Here is a 27,838-nt window from a genome sequence, read left to right as displayed (position 1 = left end):
CCATAGTCGGAAAGGTCGCAGGTTCGATTCCCAGTCAGGGCAAATGCCTGAGTTGCAGGTTCCGTCCACCATCAGGCTGTGTGTGGAAGGCAACCAATCGATGTTTCTCCCCCCCCTTCCCTCCCCGTCCCTCCCCTCTCTCTAAATCAGGGAGCATGTCCTTGGGTGAGGATAGAAAACGAAAATTTAACCAGGCATCCTGTATTTTCATATGCGGATTAGGGGCACCCTAACAGGGCTTTGATGACCACCCTTCCAGCCCCACCTGAACCAAGATACTTTAGAGATACTTTGTGGGTGCTAAAAGTGTTTTCCTAGCAAACATTCAGGAACGAATGTAGCAAGAGAAAGTCAAGTCCACTATGACCCACAGTATTGCTCCTGAGTACATTTATATTGCAAGGAGAGTCTCGCAGGGGCCCCCAGGGGACAGTGTGAGGCTAGGCACCTTGACCTTCTTTGGAGACCACCTGGCCAGCTCAAAGAGAGAGCCCTGGGAGAGCGAATGGGCAGAGAAGGTCGCGGTTAGTAGCCGCGGCAGCCCTGCTGGAGAGAAAGTAGGACCCAGAGTGAGATAGGAAAACCGTCCATGAGTGAAGTAAATACGAGGTTAAAATAACCATTTTTTGCAAGAATACATCAGAAAAGAAAGATTGGGATGAAACAGCACTCTAGGACGGCAGATGGGGACCCAGAGGAATTAATGAAACAGGAGCCAGTCCTCATCAGGTGACGTGTGCTGGCCGAGGGGACAACACATGTCCCTACAATGAAAACCAGACGTCCCACCCTAGTCCAGTCTCGTTTGAGCTTCACCAGCTTCCGCCACACCAGCTGTGTCCATCACGGCCATCATTGGTTTAGTTATTTTCATAAAAATAGTATGTGTATGCTAACTTGTAGTGGGCTTATTATTGTTATTTTTAAATGAATATATATATGTGTGTGTGTATATATATATATATATATATGTTGCTCAAGTTTTATTTCTAATTTGGTCTTTATTTCTAAGTTTATTATTAATTCTAGATGGGAGATATAACCCACAGAAACAAATGCTCCAGGTCTTCAGTAAAAGGGTATCAAAAGGTCCTTGCCTTAGTCCATTTGAGCTGCTATAACAAAAATGCCCTAGATTGGAGCTTAAACAAGGGACACTTACTTATCACAGTCCTGGAGGCTGAAGTCCAAGATCAAGGTGTCAGGTACTTGGTGTTGGGTGAGGGACCGCTTCCTCGTTCACCGGCTTTGACCCTGGTTATTTGTCACTTCCTTCCCTCTGCACTTCGTGGGGTGCCCTCCCATCCCCCAAGTGTACTGGGTCTCACTAGGAGCCCAATGTACTCATATCTGGGTGTAAATGTTATGAATATTGTACAAATGTTAGAGTAACCGTGTCCCAAACGAAAATGCCTGCTTTTGTCCCACAGGAGCCAAGCTCTAGGCTGTGACTCAGCAACAGCAAGGGTGACTATATCGAGATTAGGGGAGACCAGCATTTGGGGCAGGATGACTCCTCCTGTACCCATCGGTCGTCAAGGTGACAGCACGGGGGGGGGGCCTCGAGGTTGAAGGGCGACCCCGCCCCGCTGCCCGGCTCCTATTGGGCACACCTTTTTCCGCCTCTCCTTTTAGATTGGCTGAGAGGCGCGACCCGTTCATCGGAGCGACTAGCGATTGGTTGGCTCTCAACCCCGGTGCGGCAGCTGATGTGGGACCAGCGCTCCACCAGCCAATCAGCGTGTGAGTTACGTGTGGCGCGTGCTGTGGTCTGGATCCCTTCGCCGCCGACACCTCCTTCCAGCGCGCCGGGCCGCGAGCCGCTGGCTGAGAGCCCGCGGGGGCAGGCGGAAGTCCGCGGCAACCGGCGGGGTGCCCGCCCGTGGTGGAGGCCGCGAGCCCTCTGTCCTGCCAGGTGGCGGAGCAATGAACAGAGTTGGGCGGCTTTACTGGAGCGGGCTTTGCCGACTTTGAAGGACCCATCCGGAAAATTCAAACTCTTGATTAACATCCAAAAGGATTAAGGAACAAGAACACCCAAAGAATCATGAATACAAATAAATACAATACCTAAAAGGACGCTGGTAAAGATGAAAGAAAGGCTTAAATTGCCCCAAATGTCCAAGACATGCCCAGTATAGACGAGAGGGTCAAATTCCGAGCCCCTCCGCCCTGGGGTCTTTAATCCATAAACATTTCTGGGGCTGCTACAGTGCGCAGGACCCGCTGGAGTGGCTGGTGAACCAACCAGAGGGGCGGGAATGAAGGGCAGTTGAGCCGCTCGCTGGAGGCGTACCAAGGCCTTCCTTTCAGATACTCATAAGTGCTATGGGTACAAACAGGGTCATGGGTGGAGGATCTGTCTGGGTGCGATTTGGCATGGCAGCCACACCCAATAAATGGGGTGGAGGTGGTATCAGGGTGGCCCGCGACGCGGGCTGTGAAAGAATTCACAATGACAACCGAGAGCAAATTTTAATTTGCTTTCTCAGGGAGGAAAGAGGCTAGGCTCCAGAGAAACGCGCTAGCCCTGAGGGGTTAGGGCACCAGCCAGGAGGGGTTAGGGCTTCCAGCTTTCCCTGGATTGTACAAGAGGAGGGGCTACAGTCACGTGACAGCAGTGGACACAGACAGGACACTAGGCTTGAGTTCGCTCAGATGTTATCTGTCGGCGCAGGGTCCACCCCCTGCAGCCTGGCTGGTCCCGTTTCGTACATTTTTCACATTTTTCCAGCCTCTGTGCCTTCAGGGTGCTTCCAATAACTTTCTAGTCCGGAGGATAGAGTAGTCAGTCATGCTCCACGGGGTCACGCTGCCTCTGGCTTCATCCTTTCAGCGGGGAGGTTTCCGGAGGAGGAGCAGTGCATTCCAGAGGCCTTTCACTACGTGCCTAGCCCGGGGTGAGGCGGGCACGGCACGAAAAAGCGAAGTGTGTACCTGAGTGACACTGAGATTTCCTTGCATCTTATCACACCCTCTAGGCCTTTCCTTCATCACATGGGCCGGATGAACACATAGGAGACTCCTTATTTCTTGTGATCCTTTTCTCCAGAAGCCTGTCTTCTGCAGAAAGAGAGGAGAAGGAGGCCAGACCCAAACAGGGTGTGGGGCACCACCTCCTCTGAATGTCTGCCGACCCCACAGCCGTAGGCACCAGTGAGCCGCGGGGAGAGTACATTCACAGGGCACCTACCCTTGCTTTCGCAGAACTTCACAGTCAAGGTTAGAGACAGAAGACGATGATCAGGATTAACTGACTGGCCCGGTCAAGGGGAAAATAATGAAACAGTGGGTCGACTGCCTGGGTGGGCAGTGGGAGGAATGCTTAACAAGTTGACTGGCCGGGGAAGGTCCGGTTAGAGGGGGTGACCCTTGACCTGATGACAAATGTCTGTGTCAGGTGATTCACGCAGAACTGGTCTGACACACCAAAAACCCATTTGCTGAAACCCAGTTTGTCAAATCATCAATTCACTGGATTTGCAGAATTGGCCCGACTGACCAATTTACCAAGAACCAGTCCTCCATGGCTTAATCTTCTCGAACGAGAGTCAAGCAACCATCTAGTCCTTTGGTTTTTTTCCTTGACTATAATAAATGTGCCTCATGAATATATTTTGATTTAGTCGATTCAGGAACATCCAACCAGAGGACCTGGGGTGTTACCCTGGAGGGTCCTCACCTTGGAGTGTCTGTCCCCGGCTTGTGAATTCTGGGGTGTGGGGAGGGGTGCGCTGCACCTGCCTTGTTCCCGGTCACAGTACCCAACCCACTCTAGGCCCTCCTGTCCGTCAACAACAATTGTTGAATGACTGAGTCCCATGGCCAGACTGTGTGCACGGAAACCTTCCTTTCCGGGCATCAGGACGGAGAAAGTTTGGAGCGGGAGTTGGCACCTTTGGAAATACCGACATGTGCCGTGAGCCTTTATGTGTTTGTTCCAGGGCAACTGTTGTGAAGTAAAACCACCCTAAATGTCATCAGAGGTGTGAGACCCTGCTGGTACTTATTTTTCTTAATCGTGAGAAGTGTACAGAAAGACTGAGTATGGTATGTGTGTCCGGTTTGTGAGAGAATGTACATGCACACCACATACCTACCACCCAGTTGGATAGGGCGGGCGCAGCCAGTACCTGGGAAGCCCCTCCCTAAATTCACCTCCTTGTCTTCTCTTAGAAGAAATCTGTGCCCTGAAAGTATTTTTTTTTTGCTTCTTTTTGTTTTTCTAACATGTATGTGTCCCTAAACCAGATATCCTGGGTTTTGCCTGCTTCTGACCTTGCTGTGAAAGGAAGCAGACACTCAAGGCATGTCTGTGGCCTGGAGTTTGCTCTTGCCCAGCATTACGGGTTGGAGACTCGTCGTCATGCTGGCTTGTCTTTGGAGTGCCCTTTTCACTGCTGTATAGTGTTCCACTGGGGGACTCCACCTTTTACCTGGCCCGACTTCCCTTGAAGGTGCGGGGTTAGACGGCTTCATTCTCTCCTTAGCTTTGTCCTTGGGGCTGGAGAGGAGGTGGGGAGCTTGAACTCTGAGACATCGCTCCAGGGACTTCTGGCCCTCGGCAACTGGCCCCTGGGTGGACGGCGGGCGGCGGAGGGGGGGGTGCGGCAGCCATCGCAGGAGGACCAGGGACAGAAACCCTCAAACGCCCTTTGACCTGATACCGTCAGGGAACCTGGCTGGGTGTCTGATGGGAGTCACGCCCTCCCTGCCTCTCGATGGGCCTGCAGAGCCTGCTGCGCGAATGGCAGCGTCTTGCCCGTCTGGTCTTCCCCCCTTTCCTGTAGCCCCCCCTTCATTACTCCTTTCGTTCTGACTTGGGGAAAATCAGTTTTATGCCAGAATTTGTTCTCCCACCCGGGCTCCAAGGTTGCTTATCTAACGCAGCAGCATATCCACTTGGTTCTGCTTTCCAAAGTTTCTCTGTGTACACGTAGATATTTAAAGATCGATCCATCCATCCGTCCATCATCTACTCCTCTTCTCACCATCCCCACCTTTCCACCCCAGTCCATGCGACTATGCAAAACCCTCCTAAGAGGTCCCCTGATTGTGCCCTGTCCACCCCACCCCAACCCCATCCTTTTGAAATTGAAGCCACATCACACCCCACTCAAAACGTTTCCAAATGGCTTGTAATTACACCTTGAATAAAACCGAAAGTCTCTACCCGCGGCCTCCCAGGGCCCCACGTGGCAGGTGCCACTGGGCTGTGCCAGTACGCCTCAGGGCCTTGGCACCTGCTATGCCTCTGTCTGGAAGGTTCTTCCTAGAGATCAGCGCTGGGCTGGCTGCTTCACCTCGAGTGGGCGGAGAGCCTTAGGTTCTTGTTTCTCCTGGCCTGTGCGACCCTGAGACACAGAAGCTGATTCAGGGGCCCTGGCTTGGGCGTCTGACCTCCCCTGGTTATTGCTGACAGCCTTACATCTCGGAGCAGGGGCGATGGGTGTACTAAAAAGAAGAGAATCCCCTGGGGGAGGGGGGTGGGAGAGCAAGCAAAATGACCTTTGGTCATTGCTTCAGTTACGATGCCTTTGGCAGCAGCTGCGACAGCTCAGCAGCCAGCGGCTTAAGCCAGGATAGCAGTTACTGTTCCTTCAGCCAGAAGCCGCGGGCTGGTCACGGCCTTGCGCTGGTGGCCAGCAGAGGGGCTAGGCTTTTCCCCCCCGCTTCCGCCCGGACACGCTCCGTTCCCGGGCTTTCCGCAGCGTGGTTGCTGGGGGTCTCAAAATGTCTGTCATAGCTGCCAAGGACCTGGCTCATTGGAGAAAAACCGGTCCAGAGTCCCCTCCCCATTACACTCACCTTCGCTCTCATTGGCTATCATTTGGTCTCGTGAGGACTTTGGGCCAAGGGGTAAAGGGGAAAAAGGTAAAGGGGAAAAGGGGAAAAGGTAAAGGTAAAGGGGGAAAGGAGTGTTGTGATTGGCTTAGACTGGCGGGGGCGGGCCTTTAAATTGGGGCATATTGATCCCTGAGGGTATCTACAGAATTTCCAAGGGGTGTGGGTATCCAGATGCTTTTAATGCACTCAATTTACAGCTCCTCCACCTCACATGCCCTCGGCCCTTACAATCACGAGGGAAATGATGTGCATGCTCATTGTCCTTCGCCACTTAACGGCAACAGAGGCTGACTCGGAACTCACCCCGGTTCTGGACTGGGCGTAATCAGCAACCCAACCAACCCCAAAGCCTCCTTTAATAACCGCCCACCATTGGCTCATCTTTCTCTGGCTTGGACGTTTCTCCCAAGTGGAAAGTCTGGCTTGGGTTGAAGTGTTCTAATTTTGGGACAACCAAAGTAGTGGCGTTTACTGACGCTGATTCTGTAACTGAAAACGTAGGATTTTCCAATACTTTAAAATTTCTCCAGATATATTAAGGAACATTGAAGAATACACTTTATTTTATTTATTTTTTAAGATTTTATTTATTTGTCTTTAGAGAGGAAGGGAAGGAGAGGAGGAGAGAAATATCAATGTATGGTTGCGTCTTGTGAGTCCCCTGCTGGGAACTGGCCTGCAACCCAGGCATGTGCCCTGACTGGGAATTGAACCATGTGGTTTGCAGGCCTGCGCTCAATCCACTGAGCCACACCAGCCAGGCCTGAAGAATACATTTTAAAATGCAGTTTCTATCTGAGTTGGTGTGCGTTAATCAGTAAGATGAATAAAATATATTTTATTTAATCACATGGGGCATATTCATTCCAATGACAGCAAAGCCTCGTCTCACTTTATTATCAAATGCTCAATTAAAAAAAATGGCCATGCAAGCCTATGAGGAAACTGCCTAGAAGCCGATTCTTGGCACCGTCCCCCAAGGAGACTCGCTGAAGGTGGCTTGCTGGCCTTCTCAGCGGGAGGCGGGGAGACCAGGGCGTCCACCAGGCTGGTTTCCAGGCCCCTCCCAGGAGGGAGGACAGAAACTTTGTTATTTTCCCAGCTGTGCCTGCTTTACGACATCTGTTTCTAGGTGCACAAAGAGCAGCACGTTTTGTGAAGAGGACGAGAGTTGCACTGTCAGCAGCCCGTGAACTCCCCTGCGATGGCCCCGGCTCCTCCCTCCTCTGGGGCTGCCTCGCCTTCTCCACACCACCCCTGTGGGCCTTTCTGGGGCAACTCCTTGCTATTTCCGAACACTCAGGCCCTGCCCATGAAAAGGTTTTCAACAGACTCCAGAGGACTCAGCCTGCTCGCACAGTTTGCTGTATCGGTTAATGGCCACTGAACAGTGCAGACTTTGAAACATGGGGAATGTAACTTAATGCTCACCCCAGCGGGAGAAAGAAACATCGTGGGTGGGCTTCTCCGTGGAGGGCCGAGCAGGGCAGATTTCAAGGAACAACGAGGAGGTCTGTGTCCTTGGCCTGGCAAATTTCTACCCTCTTTATGAAAAGTCCCAAAGCACCGGCAGTGTGATGGGGGCGCGTTAAGTCGGGAGTGTGGTGGATGCAGGGTGTCCATCCGAATCCGTACCAAACACCAGCAACGGGGACAAAGTGCGAGCCGGGATTGCAGTTAACCAAGGGGCGGTGACGCAGTTCTTGGAAAAGCAGGGCCCTCCCAGCTCCGTTTCGTCTTTCAGTGGGAAGCACTTTCTCGAATCTGGTCCTCTCCACCCCCCACCACCCCGGATCTTGTTAGGAAGGATGGGGGTAGCAAGGTGGGGCCCAGAAAAGCACCCCACAGACTCGCGTGTCTGGGGGCATGTGCCAGGCGTGCTGACAAAGCACCCAGTTCCTTCACTGACCTCGCCTACTCTCCCTGGGGTCCCCTGGGTCTGGCTGAATGGGCTGAAGGGGTTAACAACGAATCAGGTGGCTGTCAGGTGGGTGTATAAACCCAGCCCTTCCCGGTTCCATGAGCATCGGCTAACCAGGTGGTTGGACTGCAGACTTCCGTGCCCCCCTGAGGGCTGGGTTCACTCTTTACACATAGGAACCCCCTAGCCTAGTCCACAGCAGGCGGGCATGAGCTATTTCTGAATGAATGAATGAATGAATGAATGAATACAGCTGAGAGCCCTGCGGTGAACCAGTGCGACAAGGATTCTGCTCCTCTGGAACTTGCATTCTCCAGTTGAAGGGATGAACTTCCACCAAGGTGTTACCTTGGAGACAAAGGGCTAGCCCCCCAGCCCTAGGGCGTGTAGGTCAGTGGATGGGGCTATTCTGGAAGCCATGTTTATAGAGGAAACACCCTGTTTTAAGTGAGAGCCTGGGCTTATCTGTGAGGACTGGGAGATGGAAACTGTGTCAGGGGTGGAAGGGGGAGGTGGCTTCATAAAACTTAAACACTATAAAATATTGTACTTGGGGGGAAGTGGCGGGATCGCTGGGAGAATGAGTTATGACAGGAATATAGGGACGGGTCCTAGCTCTGGGCACCAAGGTACGCTACGAGTACCATCAGTAAACAGCTACAGTCGGATACTGTTCCTACTCTGCTCAAAACCTCCCAATTCTCATCGCAGGGGGCGGGGTCAGCCAGCTCATCCCTGCCACCTTCTCAATGGGATCTTCCCTGCCACCTCTATTTAGATGGAAACCTCATGTTACCTACCTACCTTCCCCCCCTGCTTTGTTTCTTCCCATGCGAACAGTATTCTACTTATTACTCTACCACGTATATCATGATGCTCACTGGTATACTGTGTATGGCCCAGTGAGCTTTAGCCTGTGTACGACATACATGGGATGTTTATTTGTTCCTGGTCTGTCCCTCTCTCCTTACGTGTTGCCGAGAACAGCAGGGCTTTTGCCTTGTTCACGGCTGAATCCTCAAAGCCCCAGCAGTGCCTGGTACCCAGCAGGCGCCCAGTCAAGTCGCGCAGCTAGAAAAAAACCGAGAGTGAACCTAGGAACACGTGATGGAATCAGCGGCACTGGCTTCCCGGGCTGCTTCTACCCCCAACGCGCCTGCGCCGCCCCAACCGCCGGGGAGAGCAGGTCCGGGTCCAGCCGCGCTGCGCTCAGCGGCTGGCACTCCTTTGCAACGCGCCGCACTCGCGGAGGGTTACACGCGAGAGCAGAGCAGGGACTCTGAAAGGGCGGGGACGTCCGTGGGCGTGGACTGCAGCGGGCGGGGGCCTCGGTGGGCGGGGCTCGCCCCGTGTCTTACTAGCCGGCGCCGCGGCTGGTTCAGTTGCGCTTTTCGCGGCGTGTGCAGCCACCTGCCATCGAGCCATCTAGCTCTCGCCGCGCCCCCGCCGCAGCCATGTCCAAGGAGCCGCGAGCCGGGCCGGACGAGATCCTGGAGGGCCAGGTGATGTGGGAGCCGGACAGCAAGAAGATCACGCTGATGGACCGCTTTCGGGCGGCTGTGGGCGCTGCCTGCGGCCTGGCGCTCGGTGAGTGAGCGTGGCTGCTAGGGGCCTCCCGGGCCACCTCCCTCGGGATCCGAGGGGCCCACCTGGTGGCGGGGCTCGCCTCCTGGGGCCCTGGCGTCCCCTTTTCCTTGACGTTGCTCTCGCGGCCCCTCCTAATTGTTGGAAGGGTTTCCCGATGTTGTTTCCCACTTCTGGGGTTGGAGGAGTCGCTGGACTGGAGCCCCTCTCCAGGGGATGGGGCGCCTTGGACCGTGGGGGTTAGTCCCCTTGCTTGTGCAGGGCATCACCTCCTCGCTCAGAGTGCTGAACCTCTGACTGCAGCATCTCCCTTGCTCATGGGGCATCCCCACTACACCCAGCTGTCCCGTGCTCAGGCACAGGGTTCCTTCCTATGAGCTGAGGTGCTCCCTGGGGTCTTGCACTCCAGCCCTGGGGCTTCCTCCTGAGCACACGGGCCTGTCTGCCTTGCAGCTCCTCTCCTTCGTTTGTGGGGGTCGTACCTCATGCTGCTTCTTGTTAAGAGCCCCCCACCCCTCCCTGGGCTGACCCTGCTAGAAGGCCAGCGTGTTACTTCAGGGCACCGGGGAGAAGGATGGTCAGGTGGCGAGCCCGATGGTCAGGCTGCCTTTGGGGTTGCCCTTCCCTCGTGCTCACCCTCCCAGCCCCAAGCACACCTGGAGGGCCCCTCCTTCCAGCCACCACTCGGCCTCAGGAGCCACCAGGCTGGGTATGGGCAGGGTGGAGAAGGGCCCCTGTTTCTGAGAGGCGCTTGCATGTGCTCACCCCCAGCTCTTGCCGGCTTGTCCTGCCACCTGGTGGACCTTTCAACTCCTCATGGCTTTTCCTGTCCTCTTGCCGCCTCAGCTGCCGGCAGCAACTCCTGGGATTCTGTCGGCGGCGTCTCTCTCCTCAGTCAGCCTCGCAGAAGTGGTGACCTGGCATCCTGCCAGTACAGGGTGTCCGCCCCAGCTGCACTGGTTTCTTCCATTCCCCCTCCACCCTAGCACCGGCCCCTCTCTTGGGGCCCCGGTTTTCTCTCCCCGGAACACCGACTGGTTTTCCTGCTTCCCGCCTTCCCTCCCTCCATCAGTAGACCCTGCTTGCCTTGCCAGAGCAGGCTGGAAACACGGGCCTGTCACTTCTTGGCTCCCAGGCTCTCAACGGCTCCTTGCTGACCATGGAGTTTGAACGGTGCAGCTGGCAGCTTCCACCCAGCCCCTCCCCTCCGCTCCTGAGGCCCCAAGCCTCTCCCTCCTGCCTGTTCCCCGGAGACTGAGCAGCTGGAGACAGATGGGCCTTGTTACTCTTGGGGCCTTTCAGGACGTAGCTGAGAGATTTGCAAAATCATTTCACCCGTGGGCAGCCCTGTCGGACCGGTGAGACCAGGCTGTAATTTGACAACCTGGGTTCGGACTGGCTCTACCACTCGCCAGCTGTGTGATCAGGGGGAAGTCTCTGGATTGCCCCAAACCTCTGTTCATCTGTGAAATGGGCCATCTGGGTCACAGGGTGAACATGAGGTTGCGGGAGGTGGCCCAGTGGCCTGTGGGACACACTGGACCTGCAGACTTAGTTCAGGTGGCTCCCACACTGGGAGACCACCTAAGGAAAAGCAAGATTTCCAGCTTCGTCGGAGAAGGCAACAGCCTGTGATGCGGGGTCTGCATGGCCACGTGACAGCCATCAGCCGAGCCAGGTGGGGCTCCTTCCTCGGAGTGGGGGACGTTTAGAGCTTGGTTTTGGCTTTTTCTCTGCTTTGGCTTTTTTCCCCACAGGCCCAGCCCTGGCGGTTGGGGCTCCGCTTTGAGACCTAGCCCAGAGGCCGTCTTCTCGTCGCCCAGTTTCTTCTTTCCTCTGCGCTCCAAGTGTGTGTGATTGGACCTGCACCCTGCCTTGCCTTTTCACTTCTTTGTGCCCATTCGTATTGCTCGAAGCCAGCACCCTGCGCTCGTCCCCTCTGTGACCCCAGCAGTGGCATTGCGCAGCAGGTGTGCGGTGCTGAGCCATGCCGTTGACCAGACTTGCGGAGAGAGCGAGGCGCACGTCCTCCAGGGCCGCCTCAGCCTTGCTGCTGCCCTGAGGTGGCTGGCGGGGCGGGGTCGCCAACCTGGCCGCCTCTCCACCAGCCCCATCTTTTCAGACCAAGGTTGGCACAACATTTCCGCCCCTGCACTTCAGAAAGGGCAGACCCTTGGTGGAGTCACAGAATCTCTCTTCGGCCACCAGAGCTATCACTTGGTCAGTTCTGGCCACTGCTCCTAGCAGAGCCCAGCTGGGTCCCCTGCGCACACCCAGGCAGGCCTGCTCAGGAGCGGCCAGCGTGTGTGCATGGGATGCAAGACTCTTTGTCCAGGCCCCAGGGGACATGCTGCACATGCCACCCTCTGATTAGGGGAGCGACACCGCTTTGGAGCATGTGCTCTTTGAAGGACCGTGCCCCTGGGAGGCTGTGTCCCTGTTCTCCAGTAGCTCAAGCGAAGCAGCAGGGAGAAAGCACAGGCAGAAACAGCCGCAGGGGCTGCGCTGGCCACCCTCTGGCACCTCACCTGCCCCGGGTCTCTGAGTGCCGTTTCACAGGGCCCACCAAGTCTGGGGCTGAGATTTGACGGTGTGGGGAGGGGGGAGGGGGTGGAAGGAAAGCAGGGCTTGCAAACTGGGACACCTGCAGGACCTGGACCGGTGACAGGTGTTCAGGACAGTTCTTGTTCGGGGAGCACGTTCGGTGTGTTCGGCCCCTTTCGGCACTTTGCATGTTAACTGACCCAGCCCTCAATAACCGGTCAGCCCGCTCTGGTTTCACGCCGTTCCCCAGCTGAGGACACGGGAGCTCAGTCTCGGTTGAGGCCTCGCAGCTGTGAGCGCAGGAGTTGTAGCTGTTTCCAGAACCAGGGCTCTCAGCTGCTGTATTAGCTGCTTCCCACGTGGGGGTGAAGGGCCAGGCGGGATAGCTGGGACCTCGCTCTACCTGATGATCCCAGTGAGGCGTGAGAGCGCGTTAGTTACCTGTTGTACGTAACAAATCATCCCAAGACAGAGCAGCCTAAAACAGCAGTAAACATTCAGTGCCCCTCAGCCTGTGTGGCTCGGGCGTCTGGGAGGGGCTCGGGCGCTGGGTCTCTGGAGGCTGCTGTCATCTGAGGGCTGGATGGAGGCTGGAGGGGCAAGTGGCAGTGGGTCGGTGCAGGTTGTGGGGCAGGAGTGCCACCTAGGACTGCCTGTGTCTCCACTGCACGGTCACCGACTTCCTGCAGAGCAGGTGATCCAAGAGAATGCGGTGGGAGCCGCAGTTTCTTTTATGACCCAGCCTCAGGAGTCCCGCCCACTCATTTGCATCCTATCAGTGTGGAAGGGGATGGCCCAGGGCTGAGAATCTCAGGCTGGCTGCAAGAGGCTGTTTTCTCACAGGAAGCCAGAGACCCCGACTTCCCTTTGTAAGCTCTGATTTTCGTGTTGGCAGCGCGGGTTCAGGTGCTTTATGAACATGTGGGAACGGAGCCCCCACGGTGCCCGTGGTTGGCCCTCTGGGCCCCTGGTTGTAGCCCCCGAGTGGAGCCAAGGGTGTAAGTGGAAGCCCGAGGAGTCGTATTCAACGACTTGGCCGAGTTGTCGCCAGGGGCAACTGCCCGCACAGAGTCCCCGCACTGCTCCGCTGCCCCCTCGGGTCCTTGTGCTGTCAGGGTGCTGTTGTGTCCCCCAGATGGGCAGGCAGGTGGGCAGTCTCTGGGGCCCTGTACTCCCAGCCCCTGGTCCCTCTCTCTTGTCACTTAGGAGGGGTGGCCGGGGGCGGAGCCCTTTTGTTTCCAAGGACCAAGGGGATTTAAAACAGACAGACAAACAATGAGACTGGGAGAGGGAGGAGCACGGGGAGGCCCCTCTCCCAGGGCCACCCAGGCGGGCCCACCTGTTTCTGATTGAGGACCCGGCACTTCCACGCACTCCACACCCCATGTCCACGTCTTAGCTTTTCACACACCATCACACAGCCCGTCGCACGCCCTGCTCCTGCAAAGTGACTGGGAGAGACGATAATGGCTGACCTGTGGCCCTGCCAAGCACACTGCCCTCAGTGCTGTGTGGGGTGTGACTCCTTCAGTCCTCATGGTGGCCTGTGATGAGTGCCGCCATCTTCCTTCCATGGCGGGGGAGGCTGGGGCCCAGAGACGGCCACTGACTGATTCGTGGGAGCCCCCAGTCAGCGGGGCAGGGTCTGAGCCTGGGCAGTCCAGCTCACGGCCTGTGGTCTCCCGGCCACGTGCTCTGTCTGTCCTTGCCATGGTCCTCTAAAGGAGTCGCTGTTGCCCCATTTTACAGATGGGAGCGCTGGGGCTCCGAAAGGTGCAGCCCCAGCCCAAGGTCTCTGTCTAGTAAGTGGCAGTGCTGAGATTCGAATGCAGGTGACCCAGCCGGGCCCTGACACGCAGGGGTTGAGTCTACATGATCGTAGAAGGATCCCTGGTCTTCTCCAGCTGATTTCAAGGTAACACTCAAGGGGAACTCAGTCCCAGAGGAGCAGAATGGCCTGCCTGAGGTCCCCGAGCACCATGGCTAGAGTCAGGGCTGCCCCCGCTTGGCAGATGCGCTGTCCCTGGTGTTTTTCCTTGCCCGCCTGGTTGGCCTGCTCTGTGTCCCCCTGTGGAGTGGACGGGGAGGGGCTGGGTCAGGTGCTCTCCTAAGGCTTAGAGGACGTGAGGCCATCACTTCCATGAGCCAGCCTCCCCTTCGTGCTTGAGCTCTGAGCCCTGAAGACACTGTCCCCTGAGCTCGGTCGTGTGACCTCTGGGTTGATCCTGCTCCCTCAGCGCTTTGTCTGGGCCCCTCCCAGAGTCTGCTGCTGTGTCCAGCATGACTAGGGACAATTACTGCAGCGTAGTGAGATGGGACAGTGCCATGGGGCCGGGGCCCTTGTGTCCCTTCCTCCATGTGTGCTCCTAGGGTTGGGGACAGTGAGGAGGGGGCCATCTGCGGTTGGCCGAGGACAGTGACCTGGTCTGGCTGAGCCAGTGGATGAGACCCCGCACAGCCTGCTGGCCGCCCTCCCACTGTGACTGTGTGCCTGGGCACCAGCCTGTGAGAGCCTGTCCTGCTGAGGGGACAAGGTCCAAGGGGGCCAGATGCTCTGCAGGTTGCAGGGTCAGAGGCTGGCGTGAAGAGGCCGCACACACCGAGCACAGGGCCAGAGCGGGAGGTGTGTTTACCCACACGCGAGCTCTCCGGGGGACGGCTCTCCGCAACCGGGGACATCTGGGCCAGCAAAGTCACATTTTCCACGCTGCTCTCTGTACTTCTGTAACTCTGAATCATGGGACTGGATTGCTTACTCAAAAATCAAAATAAGCCCTAGCTGGCATAGCTCAGTGGAATGAGCGCGGGCCTGCGAACCACACGATCGCGGTTCGATTCCCAGTCAGGGCACATGCCTGGGTTGCAGGCCAGTTCCCAGCAGGGGACACACGAGAGGTAACCATACATTGATATTTCTTTCTCTCCTTCCTTTCCCCTCTAAAGATAAATAAATAAAATCTTAAAAAAAATCAAAATAGGTAGATAATCCCCCCCCCCCGCCCCGACACAGTGCTGGAGCAAGAGGGCCTCAGCAAGCTTCTGGTTTTGACTTTGTCTGGTGCGGTGCGGTGGTGGCAAACCCTTCACACAGTCTGACCCCGTCCAGTGCTCGCTCTCGGCCTCCTGTGCACATGTTCACCGAAGCCTCCCAGTAGTGCTACAGAGAGGGTCTGTATATGTCACCCCCATTCGACAGATGGGGAAACTGAGGCACGGCGTGGGCTGAAGCAGCTTGCCTGAAGTTGTGAATCTAATAAATGGCCAAGCCAGGGTTGGATGGAGTCCAAGCCCCGCGTCTCCTGGGTCCTGTTCTCAAGAACGGGCACTCAAGACACGGAGTCGCCACCTTGAGTGGCTTTTGCTCCTCATGGGGACGGGCGGTGGGGGGTTGGTGGCACGGAGACATCAGACCCCCCACCCTGACGTTTCTCAGCGGGTGCCTGTGCGTCGCTCAGCACACCCATGGTTCCTCAGGGGCGCCGCCTGCCTGCCGGGCGTCTGGGACTGTCCCTCCGAGACTCGCCGAGCCCTGTGCCCTTCTGTTTTTCTTCTAGAAAATTACCACGACCTCTACCAGTGGTCGGTTGAGTCGTATTCAGACTTCTGGGCAGAATTCTGGAAGTTCAGTGGGATCGTCTCTTCCCGCATGTACGATGAGGTGAGCAGGGCTCTCGTTCTGTGTTATCTTTTTCTGGCTGCGGTCTGCAACGAAGCGTGAATGTTTGCAAACGCCTCATCCTTTCTTCCTCTACGACCTCTCATCGGCGGGGGCGTCAGCGCTCCAGAGCACTGGCAGAAGGCTGTGCCGGGGTCACAAACCCCACGCCAGCTCCGGCCCCTCCGATGCGTGTCTGGGGGCTGGACCACCCTAGGCAGTTGGGCATCGTTTTATGTTTATTTAATTAAAAAGTTGCAAAATGGTGATAAAATACACATAACGTAAAATTTATCATCTTGACCACTTTAAAGTGTGCGGTCAATGACTTTATGGTGCATGCATTCATGTTATTGGTTTTTTTAAATTGTCAGTAGTTTCATTTTTTTTTTAACCTGGATTTTAGAGATTTTTTTTCCAAGTCCTTATGCTATAAGTTAGTAACTGGAAAAGGAAGTCCTGTTATTCAAAATGTAATTTATTGTGGGTTTTTAAAAAAGATTTTATTTATTTATTTTTAGAGGGGAAGGGAGCTAGAGAGGCAGAGAAACATCAATGTGTGGTTGCCTCTCATGCGCCCTCTACTGGGGACCTGGCCCACAACCCAGGCATGAGCCCTGACTGGGAATTGAACCAGCAACCTTTTGGTTCTCAGGCCGGCCCTCAATACACTAAGCTACACCATCCAGGGCTGCCTTATTTCTACCTTCAGCATCTCTCCTAAATTAGGTGCTTAATAAATATTTGTTGAAAAATAAATTAGTGGGCATGGTGTTTCCCCTTGGCATTCGTTTTTAGAACTTTATTGAGGAACAATGGACAGATACAATTGCATGCATTGCATTCAAGTGTATAATGGGATGATTCAATATGCGTGCACGCTGTGGAATTAGCGCATCCGTCACCTCACACCGTTGGACTTTCCTTTTTTTGTGGTGGGAATGCTTACGCCCCACCGTCCTAGCTTCAGCTGTGCGGTGCCACCTGGCTGAGCAGAGGGCCTTGCTGTCTGTTCAGGCCGGTTTGGTGCTCAGTCTGTAAAGCGCGTGGAGGACACGCTGGGCTTCCCGGTCGGTGGGGCCATGGTGACTTCCTCACCGTGTCCATCTCACACGTGGCCCTGTCTTGGCCTGCTGTCCCTTTCTCGAGGTTGTGGACACATCCAAAGGGGTCGCGGACATCCCCGAGTGGTTCAGAGGCAGCCGTCTGAACTACGCGGAGAACCTCCTGCAGCACAGAGAGAACGACAAAGCTGCTCTCTACGTGGCGAGTGAGTCCTGATGGCCGCGCCGCCTTCCCGCTCTCCTCTCGGGCTCCGGCCTGACTTCCAGGCAGCATCTCAGTGCCTCTTACTCTCCTTGATTTTGGTCAAACACATGTCACGTTAAATCTTTTTGACCACTTCTAAGCACAGCTCAGCGGTGTTAGGGGCACTCACACTGCCGCGTGAGAGACCTGTGGAAGCTTTCCGTCTCGCCACACTGAGACTCTGCCCGTGAAGGGCTGACCCTCCTCACCGACCCCCACGGTGAGGTGGCACTTTCTCGAACCTCACTGGCACACGGAGCCCGCCGGCACCTCTGTGACCCTGAAGAGCTCGAATGCCAGGGTCCCCTCTTCTCTCTCCCCCGGCCCCTGTACACGTGGGTGCACCTCCACGCACTGCAGCAGGCCCTTCGGGGGCGCCTGGTGCTCCCCCACCCCGGGGACAGGGGAAGGTCACACATGAATCTTCTTGAACAAGCAAATCACAAAATATGCCTAAAAACAGCAACACACCCACTTGCTAGCCAGGCAGGGTGGTAACGGGTCAGCCTTGTCTGGGTCAGCCTTGTCTGGGTCCCGCCTCTCCCGACCCCGTGCCCACCCTCCTGCCCACCGTGCCGCAGAGCCTCTCTTTTAAGTAGTGGAGCCTCTTCTTGTGATGAGCACCCCCCCCCATATTCACACTGGGACCAGGTCCCCTCAAGCCAGGGCTCAAATGGAGATTACGCGTGGGAGCCTTCTTGAGCAGGGCCCTACCCTGGCTGATTGTTGGTTGGGGACTGGAACATGCCTGTCCCACTTTTTGCGTGTTTTTCCGATGGGGTCCTCATGCCCCCCTGCTGCGTGCAGGTGCCCCGGCTTCCACCCCCGCCTCAGGCAGCACCCCCCAGCCGGCTCAGCCCTCCTGCACAGACTCCGGCGGGACAGGAGGTGGCGCTGAAACGAGCCTGCGCCCCGCTCTCTCTTCCAGGGGAAGGCAAGGAGGAAATTGAGAAGGTGACTTTTGAAGAACTGCGGCAGAGAGTGGCTCTGTTTGCAGCAGCAATGACGAACATGGGCGTGACAGTAGGAGACTGTGTCGTGGGTGAGTGCTCTGGGCACTTGTCACAGTTTGCGGGGAGGGGCTGGGGGGAAGTGTCTTGGGAGGTTGGGGCAGCCTTGGAGTAAGGTGGGAGTCACGTCGTTACCTCCAGTGGTGCATGTGCCCCAAAATAGACAAGGAAGGCGGCCGGCTGAAGGTGTGGCCCCTTCGGCAGCCGGCCCCCGGGCTCCCTGGGGCCAGGAGACCCGCGTCAGCGCCTGGGCCCTGACTTCGTTCATCGGTCCCTGGGACGGCAGAGAGGCTGGAGTGGCTGGTTGTTGGGCATCTTTTCTGGGCAGAGAAGTTCTGCCGCCTTCTCAGCCCTGGCCCTGCCCCCGTATCCAAAGTGGCGCTGGTGGCCGTGACACTGAGGGCTTCTGGTGGCGGTTTCAGGCCAAGGTGGGGCTGAGGTTCCAAGTGCATTTTGCTGAGGTCGGGGGTAAGGTCCCAGGATCAGAAATCAGATTTTGTCCTGCAGCCAAAGCTCCCGGCAGGAGGCTAACTGTCTGCGGTTTCTTTTGTGCCTTTGAGAGTCAGCAAGGTTTCGTGGAGGCGGGAGAGAGCCAGGCGGGGGCCTGCTTACGGGACAGTTAAGATAATGTGCTGTTTGCTTTGGAGGGAGGGTCCGACGGTAGTCAGCTGTTAGAGGGTGGGGCCTGAAAGGGGGCGTCGCAAAGGCACGCTCTCCCTGGACACGGGGAATGGTGGGCAGGGCTCGCCTAAGACGCAAGGAAAGCCTGGCAGTGAAGGAGCCTTTTGCCCGGGGATGACTGCCTGCCCGGCCTGCCCGGTAGGGAACCGTGGTCAGCCCGCTTCCACAGATCTTCCTCCTTCCCTCCTGCCCCCGTCCTCCTCAGTGTCCCTCCGAGCCCCTCTTTGGAGTGCCGTGACATCCCTGGCCCCGAGTTGTGACGCCGATGGCCGTAACAGCATGGCTCCTGTCTGTGTGTGTTTGCGATTGTTTGATTGTCAGCCCCTCCACTGAGCTCTGAACCCCAGGAGGCCAGGTGCCACCTCCGGCCAGCTCGCCTCCTTCCCACAGCAGCGTGGGCCAGTGTGATCTGTACCCAGGCCTAGAAAAGGGATTTGAAAGGTCCTTCTCCAGCTTTCTTCTTCCCTCCAGTTCTCATTTTCAAGCGCCTCCTGGGAAGCCCACGTTCTGAAGGAGCACCGAGGGCGGGTGTGTTCGGGAAGACTGTGGGGCCCTCTTGGCCGTGCCGGCTTTGGGGACCCCAAAGGCTTCAGTGCCCTGATTCTTCCAAGCCAGGCTGGTGCCTGGTGGCCTGCCCCTTCTGGCCGCTGCAGCTGGGTCCCCGGCTTGCCCGGCCCTGGTCGGAGGACTGGGCGTTTCCCAGGGGCGGGGCACTAGGGAGGGGGTCCGGAGGAGGACTGGGTGGGGGGCATGCTTGCCGGGCGTCACTGATGGAGTCAGAGCTGTTCTCGGTTTCCTGTGTCGCCTCCTCACTGTTGGTCAGTCCCCACCCAGCCAGCTGGGCCTCCCGGCATCCCTGGGTGGTGCACCATCCAGAGGTGTTGGTTTGCCCTCCCCTCCAAAGCAAACATCTGGTACTTCCCATGCGCCAGGTGCTCGGGGGAGCCCCACCTGGTGGACTCTGTGGCCGGGCAGGGCAGAGGCAGCGCAGCCCTGAGGTAATGGAAGGGCCCCTGCCTTGGCCAGGTGGGGTTCAGAACAGCAGAAGGAGGACTGGCGGGAGTGCCCGAGGGTTCTTAGGGCTGGAGCCCAGTGGGCGTGGAGGCCAGCTGCAGAGCCCTGCTCAGGGGAGGCCTTCAGCCCTGGCCCTTCTGCCCCTGACGCCTTGTGCGCAAAGCCTTTCCTCTGGATGTTCAGGGCGGTCCCATTAATTGATCGCAGTCTCTCTGGCCGTAGAGGTTCTCTGTCTCTCGTCAAAAGCCAAGCCCCTGACCCGATGGAGGCCTGAGCCCTTCCTCTGCCCCTTATAGGCCTGCGTATGTCCTTGCTGTCCTGCCTGTGGTCTTCGTTCCCCTCTCCTTCCTCTCCATCAGTCAGCCATCCATCCATCCATCATCCATCCTCCATCCTCCATCCATCATCCATCCATCATCCATCCACCATCCATCCATCATCCACCATCCATCATTCATCATCCGTGATCTGCCATCCATCCTTCCATCCATCCATCCATCCATCCATCCTCCATCCATCCATCCATCCATCCTCCATCCACCCATCCATCCACCATCCATCCTCCATCCATCATCCATCCATCATCCGTCATCCATCATTCATCATCCGTGATCTGCCATCCATCATCCATCCATCATCCATCCATCCATCACCCATCCATCCATCACCCATCCATCACCCATCCATCACCCATCCATCCACCATCCATCACCCATCCATCCCTCATCCATCATCCATCATCCTGCATCCGTCATCTGCCATCCGTCTGTTTGTTCATTCATCCATCCACTCATCCATCCACTCATCCATCCACTCATCCATGTATCCACCTGTCCCCCCATCAGTTTGTTCACCTGTCCATCGGTCCATCCCACCATCCATCTGTCCATTCATCCATCTGCCAGCCAGCCAGCAGGCCAATATGTGAGGGCCCGGATAGGCAGGGCGTGGTAGAGCAGAGAGGAGGATGGAGAGGTCTCTGCCTGCACTCGAGAACCAGGTGTTGACCAGCCCGTCACGGTCATCATACATGGGGACCACTGTAGTGAGCTTCGTAAGGGAGGAATGCAGTGTGCTCTGTGGGTGACTGTTCCGGGCACCTGAGTTGGGGGGGGGTGGCTGCAGAGAAGGCCTCCTTGAGGAAGTCCCCTTTGAGTCAGGAGCGGAGGGGTGAGCGCAGCCTGAGCAGGAAGCGCTGAGACGGCGCACACAGCCGAGGAGAGGGAGCTGGGAGCAGCAGCAGAAGCCGAGGCAGGCTGCCGTGACCGAGCCCCGTGTGGCGGGACGGGGTGGGAGAGGAGGCGGGGCAGCGTGCAGTAGGGCTGCGGGTCCCTCTGGTTAGACCGTGACAGTGGCCAGGGGAGCATTGGTCAGCCATCCAACTGGGAGGTGTCACAGCCTCTGGGGACAGGGCGTGGGGAGGGGAGGGCTGGCCCCACTCCCTACTCCTGCCTGACCTGTGGGGGATGCCCTTGCCCTTGGGGGTCCGATGCACCTGGCACGTCCTGAGCCCAAGCCCTCGCCCGTGTCCCCTGCAGGTTACCTGCCCAATGGTGAGCACGCTGTGGAGGCCATGCTGGCTGCGGCGAGCATTGGCGCCATCTGGAGCTCCACGTCGCCCGACTTTGGCGTGAACGTGAGTTGGGGGCCCCCCTGGAGGGGGCGATCGGGGCCGTGTTGCCTCAGGGTTCAGCCCCCTGATGGCTTGTGTAGGGGCGTGTAGGGTGGAACTCCCGATGGAGCTGTGGGGGGCAAGGCGGGAAGGAAGTGTCATCAGGATGGCCTCCTGTTCGCCAGCTGGGGTCGTGAGGACAGCAGGAGGCCAGACTCCCGAGGGGGTGGGGGTCTAGTGTTGAACCCAAAGTGTGGTTTTAGGTTGAACGCTGTCCCATTGTGTGTAGGGCCACCTCAGCATGTGTTTTGTGCAACAGGTGTGGTGTGGAGAGGTGGCCTGGTCACCTCTCCTGTGACTTTGTGACCACGTGAGATGTTCTGAATGTGTATCCTGGGGAGACAGTTTTCCCGATTTGCTCGCAGCCACCCCCCAGACCTGGTGTGCCTTCTGCCGTCTCCGATCTCAAACTTGGGGTCTGGGCTTTGTGCTGTGTGAGGCTGAGGGTCTCCTCGTCCCTGTAACCCCGTGGGGACTGAGGACCCAGAGAGGGCTCACCCAGCTGCCCGGAGCGGCCCAGGCTGGGGCAGGAAGTACACGCTGAACCCACTGTCTGTGCCCAGGTTGCCCGGCGGGGAGAGTCAGCGGCCTCATGGGCGGCTGTTCTGTGCCCAGTGTCTCCACTGGGTGCCGCTCCAGGGCCTCTGATCCCCAGCCCTGCTGTGTAGGAGGACACGGCGGCCGTGGCTGCGCGGCTCGATCGTGGCCGGGCACAGGAAGCAGTGGGCGTGGGGGCTGCAGGGCTCAGTCCGTGAGGGGCGAGTGCTGCGTGGGGGCTGGCTGGGACTGCCGTCTTTCTCTTCCTCGGATCTGTCAGGAGGTTTCTTTTATTGGTCTGTTTGGAAGACCATTTTGCATTTTATCGATGGATTCCATCATTACATTTTCCTTTCGGCTGTCATTCTGTCCCTGTTTTCCTAAATCATGAGTGAAGTTCCCTGAAAATAATTGGGAATTGAAGACAGTAGCGTTTGTGATTATTTTCCTGTATTTTTCCTGTGATATGCGTGTGCTCCTGGGAGAAGCAGCCCTGCACGTGCGGTCCCCTGAGCGCGTGTGGCCCGGTTGATGGGAAGAGCGGTCGCTTTGCTCGCCCCAGGCCCTCCTCTGCCCCAGCCCCTCCTCTGCCGGCTCAGTGTCTGGTCTGGGAGACCAGACCGTGCCCAGACCCATGAGGAGAGCAGATCGGCAGCACTGGAGCTGGAGCTTCGGGTCTCAGGTTGGGTCGTGGCTCAGAATTACCCACATTGCCGGGTGCCCCCCAAGTCCCCGAGTCCGTGGGTCTGGGGCCCCCTCTGCGGGGCCCTGGCCTCCCCTGATGCAGACACTGCCATAGACAGGGGCTCTGCTCTCTGCGCTAACGCCTGGCCCCTCGCAAGCAGTCAATGAGGCACCGATGAGTTTACTCACTGGGTCCATCCATCCCAGGTGGCTGCGATGTGCAGGGGGCACAGGCCTCCCTCCGGGCGACTGGCCTCCCCTGCCTGGGCCCCGGGGCAGCTCAGGTGCTGACTTGGCACCAGCCGCACTGGCCTGATGGCGGGGGCCGGCCGCTGCTCTGGGGGCGGTCTCTGCAGCGGCCCCTCTGGGGTCTGCACTGGGGAGCAGCTGGGAGGGGAGCAGGGAAGGCCTGTTGGGGAGGCTTCCCCTGTCACCCTCAGACAGCTCTCAGGTGGCGGCATGTGTGCCTGAGGCCACCCCCTCAGCTCGTGTCGGGGGCCACCTGTCGGGAAGGCGGGCCCCCCACTGTGCGTGTTGGAGGCGGAGGGCCTGGGTGGCCGTGCAGCCGCCTTGAGCTTCCCCCTTTGAGAAACTCGGATTTGCCCTTTCTTCCTGCTGACTCCTTCCTTGAAGTGACGGTCACCCCGGGTGCATGTCGTGCTTTGCTCGACTGTGTTTATTGGCCGCCAGGTGACAGAGACACAGGAACGGGGCAGTGGGCCCGTGGCTGTGGAGGGGTGCCTTGTGGGTGACCCATGACGAATGTCTCCCTCTGCTCCCAGGGTGTCCTGGACCGGTTTTCCCAAATCCAGCCGAAGCTCATGTTCTCCGTGGAGGCCGTGGTGTACAACGGCAAGGAGCACGCCCACCTGGACAAGCTGCAGTTGGTCGTGAGAGGTGCGTGGCTGCCCTGTCCCCGCCGGCCTGGTGCCACCAAGGCCTGTGCCAGCTGTAAGCTGCACAAGCACACGGGACAGACGGACAGGCCCCTGCGCAGCCCTGGCGCCCAGAGGCTGTAAGGTGTGTGTTCTCCCCTCCTCCCCCAGGACTGCCAGACTTGAAAAAAGTGGTGGTGATCCCTTACGTCTCCCCCAGAGAGAAAATAGACATTTCAAAGATCCCAAACAGGTGAGTCGGCCTCATGCTGACCCCGGGGCCCGGGGGGGGCCCATTGCAGGGCCGTGGATTCGGGGGCCCCTCTCACTCCCTGTGGCAGCGGTGCAGGCGGTTGTCCTGCAGATCGGTGTTTGGGAGACGGGTGCCCGAGGCCCCCGCCTGAGCCCCCCAAGGCCCCAGAGCGGGTCAGTGTGAGGACGGAGATGGTCCCAGGAACCCTCTCCTGCTGTCTGCATCTCTTTCCAGGGGGGGGGGTGGTGCGTGCCAGGCCCCACTCCTGGGATTGGTGAACCTAAGTAATTACATGTGTGTGTACATGCACACACATGTATACACATTGGGACGCACACATGTCTGCAAACAGGGACACACATGTGTGTTTATGTGTCAATGCATATGCACACACATGGACTTTGCTTTTAGAACCTATTTTCGTCCTTCTCGCGGATAGCATCTTCCCTCACTTTTCGGACACATAAGCTGATGCACCACCCGCCTTGAGCCCCGAGTAGAGCTGTGGGCCCCTCGGTCTTTAACAGACGAGGGGGGGGACTGTGCCTGCTCAGACCTCCACTGCTGTCCCCCATCTTGGAACAGCTGTGGGGAGAACTCCCAGGTCACGCCTGGTTTCCTTCGCCGGGAAGCCCTTTCATCCGGCCCACTGTGCCCACTGTCCCCGCTGTCCCCGCTGTCCCCGCTGTCCCTGCTGTCCCCACTGTGGGAGTGCCCCCCCCAAGGCCACGTTGGGGGCGACTGCACAGGTGTAGCCCAGCTCCTGTGTGGCTGGCTTGTTGAGGGGCAGCAAGTTCCAGGTTGTCGAGAGAAGGGGGTGTCATTGCTTGTTCGTAGGGTCTGGGCGACATGGCTCCTGAGCTGACTCGGGGAGATGAGCAGGGCTTGGGGACAGCTGCAGGTGCCAGGGCCACGGTGGCCAAAGGGTGCTGTAGGTGAAGGGACTGTTGTCCAAGGGCCGTGGTCTCGAGCCAGACCACTCAGGTTCAGGTGTCACTGCCTGGCCCCGTGCAGGTGATCGTCCTCTCCGTGCCTTGGTTCCCCCATCTGTAAAGTGGGATGATAACAGTTCTTTCCTCACAGTCTGGCCGTGAGCAGAGTGCTTTTGTCAGCTCTCAGTGACGGTGACAGAGGGTGGCAGCCGCAGGCAGGAGTGGGTTGGGTCCCCAGGAGCACCTGTGTCGGGATGTGCAGGCCTGGGGGCTGGGACTTGTCCCCTGGGAACCTGGGTACATGACAGCCCGGTCTCAGTCATGCAATGGGGGAGGGGGGGAGTGCCGGCAGCACCGTGGCGGCTCTCAGAGCCCCGCCTCCCTTTATTTCCTGAAGCTCTGGAGGAAGGACAGCCCCGTCCTGGCCATGCACTGTTAAAGCAACTTGAAGGTTCCACTGGGCTCCCCTCAGTCTGCCTGAGTTTGGGAGAGGAGCCCTCCTGATCCCTGGCTGCCACTCAGCCCGTTTCCCAGAGCCCAGGCTGGGGCCTAGCCAGACGGAGGCCGTGAGGGGTGTCCAGGCCAGGAGGGGGTGCCCACGGTTTGACCCCACGCCTTCTGCCCGCAGCGTGTTTCTGGATGACTTCCTTGCCACCGGGAAAGGGGGCCGAGTGCCCCAGCTGGAGTTCGAGCAGCTGCCCTTCAGCCACCCGCTCTGCATCGTGTTCTCCTCGGGCACCACTGGGGCGCCCAAGTGCATAGTGCACTCCGCCGGGGTAGGTCTCTGTGCCCACGTGGTGCCCGGGGTGCCACCCAGAGATCCGGATTGAGCCGGCGGAGGAGCGCTGCATGCCCAGTGCTGCTGTGAAGCCGTCACCACGGGGCGGGACGGTGCTGCAGGCCCGGGAGCTGCTTCCCGGATGGCCCCGGGCCTGTGCACTGGCCAGCTGGGCAGCGGCCTCCACAGCAGCCCCCAGGTTCTCTCTGCCGGCCTGGCCGGCAGGAGGGAGAGTCCCGCAGCGCCTTGGTCACTCTTTGTCGTAGCCGTTTCTCCTGTGCCCCGCGCCCCTGCCCCTGCTGAGAAGAAGAGCCCACCCGAGTGGGGGCCCCGTGCTCTAACAGCCCTCCGTCCCTTGCTTGCTGAGCTGTGGTGTTTGAGAACGAGATGTGGAGCTTCTCCTCTTCTAGTGCTTCAGCTTTACGGGTTCTCCACGCCTGGAAGCTCTTCGAGTCCCTTCCATGGAAAGGAACCATTTCCATTTGACCCCGTCAGGGCCGCGCTTGGCTACAGCCTGGCTCAGACCCACTGGGACCCAGGTGCAGGCTGGGAAATGGCAGAAACTGAGTCCTTTGTGCCCAGTGGCGGCTTCTCCCAACACCCTGGGCAGGAGGAGGGGGGACGTCAGGCCGAAGGCTTGTTTTGGGGGTGCTTTCTGTTAGAGTGAGTGACCTCGTTGCTGGGCCGGGCAGGTGCCTCTGGCCCTGAGGTGCAGCTCAGCATGGCTGTGGGGGCCCGTGCCCCCAGCAGAGGGATGTCCCGGCCTCCTGGGCAGGGCCTGGGGCTTGGCCATGGAGGTGACATGTCAGAAGCTGCAGACGGGGTCAGGTGTGGCACAGACATTCAGGAGAAACTGAGCTGCCTGGCCTCGCTTCCATCCTCAGTGCTTTTTGCGTTGGAAACATCACTTTTTAGGACAGGGACGTAAGAACATGTTAGATATGATAGAAACGATTCTTCCTGCTCAGGACCCATGACACCATGCTGCACGCATGTCCCTACCCCAGACGGGGCCGGGTCTGTCGAAAAATTCAGCGGAGCACTGCTCCATGAATCACAGCCCGCATGCAGAGCTTCTGAGAGCACAGCCGCCTGGCTTGTTTTGTGCCCCGAGAAGGGTGGGATCAGGTGGCCTGGGTTGCAAAAGGCCTGAGCAGATCGGGTGGGGGAAGATACAGGTGCAGGCCAAACGCTGGTGCTGAGTGACAATGGAAAGGGGGAGGATTTGGGGCAGGTTCACGGAGTCGGGGCCCCGGTCTTTGCAGCTAGTTCTTGTGTGAATCATTACTGTTGATGGAGGGTCCCTGGACCCTTCCCTGTCCTCCAGGGAAGCCAGTGCCTGCCCAGTGGGGGGCTGTCCTGGCTCAACTGACCACGCACTCTCCATAGGCCCCCCAGAGGCCCCGGGGGCTGCAGGCAGCATGGGGCACTCAGCAGGGGCCTGTCCCTCCCGGCAGTCTCTGCACTGCCCTGTGCGGCCAGTCCCGGGGGCCGCTGTTCGGAGCGGGCTCCGCAGTGGGGGCTCTGCTTCCTCAGTGGGGGCTCTGCCTCCGAAGTGGGGGGCTCTGCCTCTGCAGTGGGGGCTCTGCCTCTGCAGTGGTGGCTCTGCCTCTGCAGTGGGGGGGCTCTGCCTCTGCAGTGAGGGGGCTCTGCTTCTTGAATGACAGAATCTGTGGGGCAGGATGGTTTTTGTTGGGCCTTTAAAGGGGACGTCTCCCCCAGTGGGCTGGCTTTTCCCTTCCTGTTGGGTCTGACAAGGGTCCCTTGTTGTAAAGGCCGGTTCTAACTGTGGGTCTAGCTTCGGCCACGGAAGTTCCTGACCCTGGGGCTCCATTGCTGTTGGTGAGGCCCTGGCAATGGCCTCTCACCACATCTGCAGGCCTGATTGAAGGGCGGGCTCGGGTCCCTCAGGGCCAAGGAGGGGCGTCCGCAGCCCAGCCTCAGGGCCGAGGGTGAGAGCCACTGCGAGAGCGGGAAGGCTCACGGGCCTCTCCTCCCCAGGGCACCCTCATCCAGCACCTGAAGGAGCACCTTCTGCATGGGGACATGACCAGCAGCGACACCATCTTGTATTACACCACAGTGAGTGGGCGCCAGGGACTCCCCGGGGGTGAGGCCGTGCTCGGTGTAGGGCCCCTGCCTCCGCACCCTCCTCGGTGGCTGTGTTCCTCCAGGGAAGCCGGGCTCTGGCCTCCGCTGTGGTCTTCCCTTGCCTCTCAGCCTCTCCCGGTGGCACATGTTAATAGCAAGCAGCACCCATGACCTCTGGCTGCACTTGGAGCGGCTTTAGCTGGCTTGTCCTCCCTGGCCAACCCCGCCACCTCTCCAGGGCCCAGGGCCTGGGGGAGGCTGGAGAAGCCAGGAGCCGAGTGCAGCCTCTAGAGGTGAGGGGCCAGAGTCACACGACTGAACTCTGCCATCAGCCAGTGCCTGATGTCATGGGAGAGACGTGACGCTGGGGATTCACTGAAAGACAGGTGTCTGGGCGGGAGGGAGAACAGTGGCCCCCCAGACGTCCCCATCCTGATGCCAGGAGCCTGTGA

General features: G+C 58.3%; 1 protein-coding gene across 1 annotated transcript in view; it reads left to right on the top strand.

The window, feature by feature from the left end:
• Positions 1–9,110: 9,110 nt before the first annotated feature.
• AACS (acetoacetyl-CoA synthetase) overlaps positions 9,111–27,838 on the top strand; it is a 28,075-nt gene continuing 9,347 nt past the window's right edge. The window contains exons 1-9 of the mRNA XM_037051874.1: positions 9,111–9,355; positions 15,451–15,554; positions 16,701–16,821; positions 17,788–17,901; positions 21,103–21,200; positions 23,240–23,354; positions 23,504–23,585; positions 25,146–25,293; positions 27,297–27,377. Of these exons, the coding sequence (XP_036907769.1) occupies positions 9,223–9,355; positions 15,451–15,554; positions 16,701–16,821; positions 17,788–17,901; positions 21,103–21,200; positions 23,240–23,354; positions 23,504–23,585; positions 25,146–25,293; positions 27,297–27,377 (996 nt within the window). The 5' untranslated portion in view covers positions 9,111–9,222. The remainder of the gene's footprint in view (positions 9,356–15,450; positions 15,555–16,700; positions 16,822–17,787; positions 17,902–21,102; positions 21,201–23,239; positions 23,355–23,503; positions 23,586–25,145; positions 25,294–27,296; positions 27,378–27,838) is intronic.

Source organism: Sturnira hondurensis, unplaced genomic scaffold, assembly GCF_014824575.4.
Source record: "Sturnira hondurensis isolate 20B ecotype Veracruz unplaced genomic scaffold, ASM1482457v3 Scaffold0007406, whole genome shotgun sequence".
Lineage (NCBI taxonomy): Eukaryota > Metazoa > Chordata > Mammalia > Chiroptera > Phyllostomidae > Sturnira > Sturnira hondurensis.
This window is presented reverse-complemented; position numbering and strand designations above follow the sequence as displayed.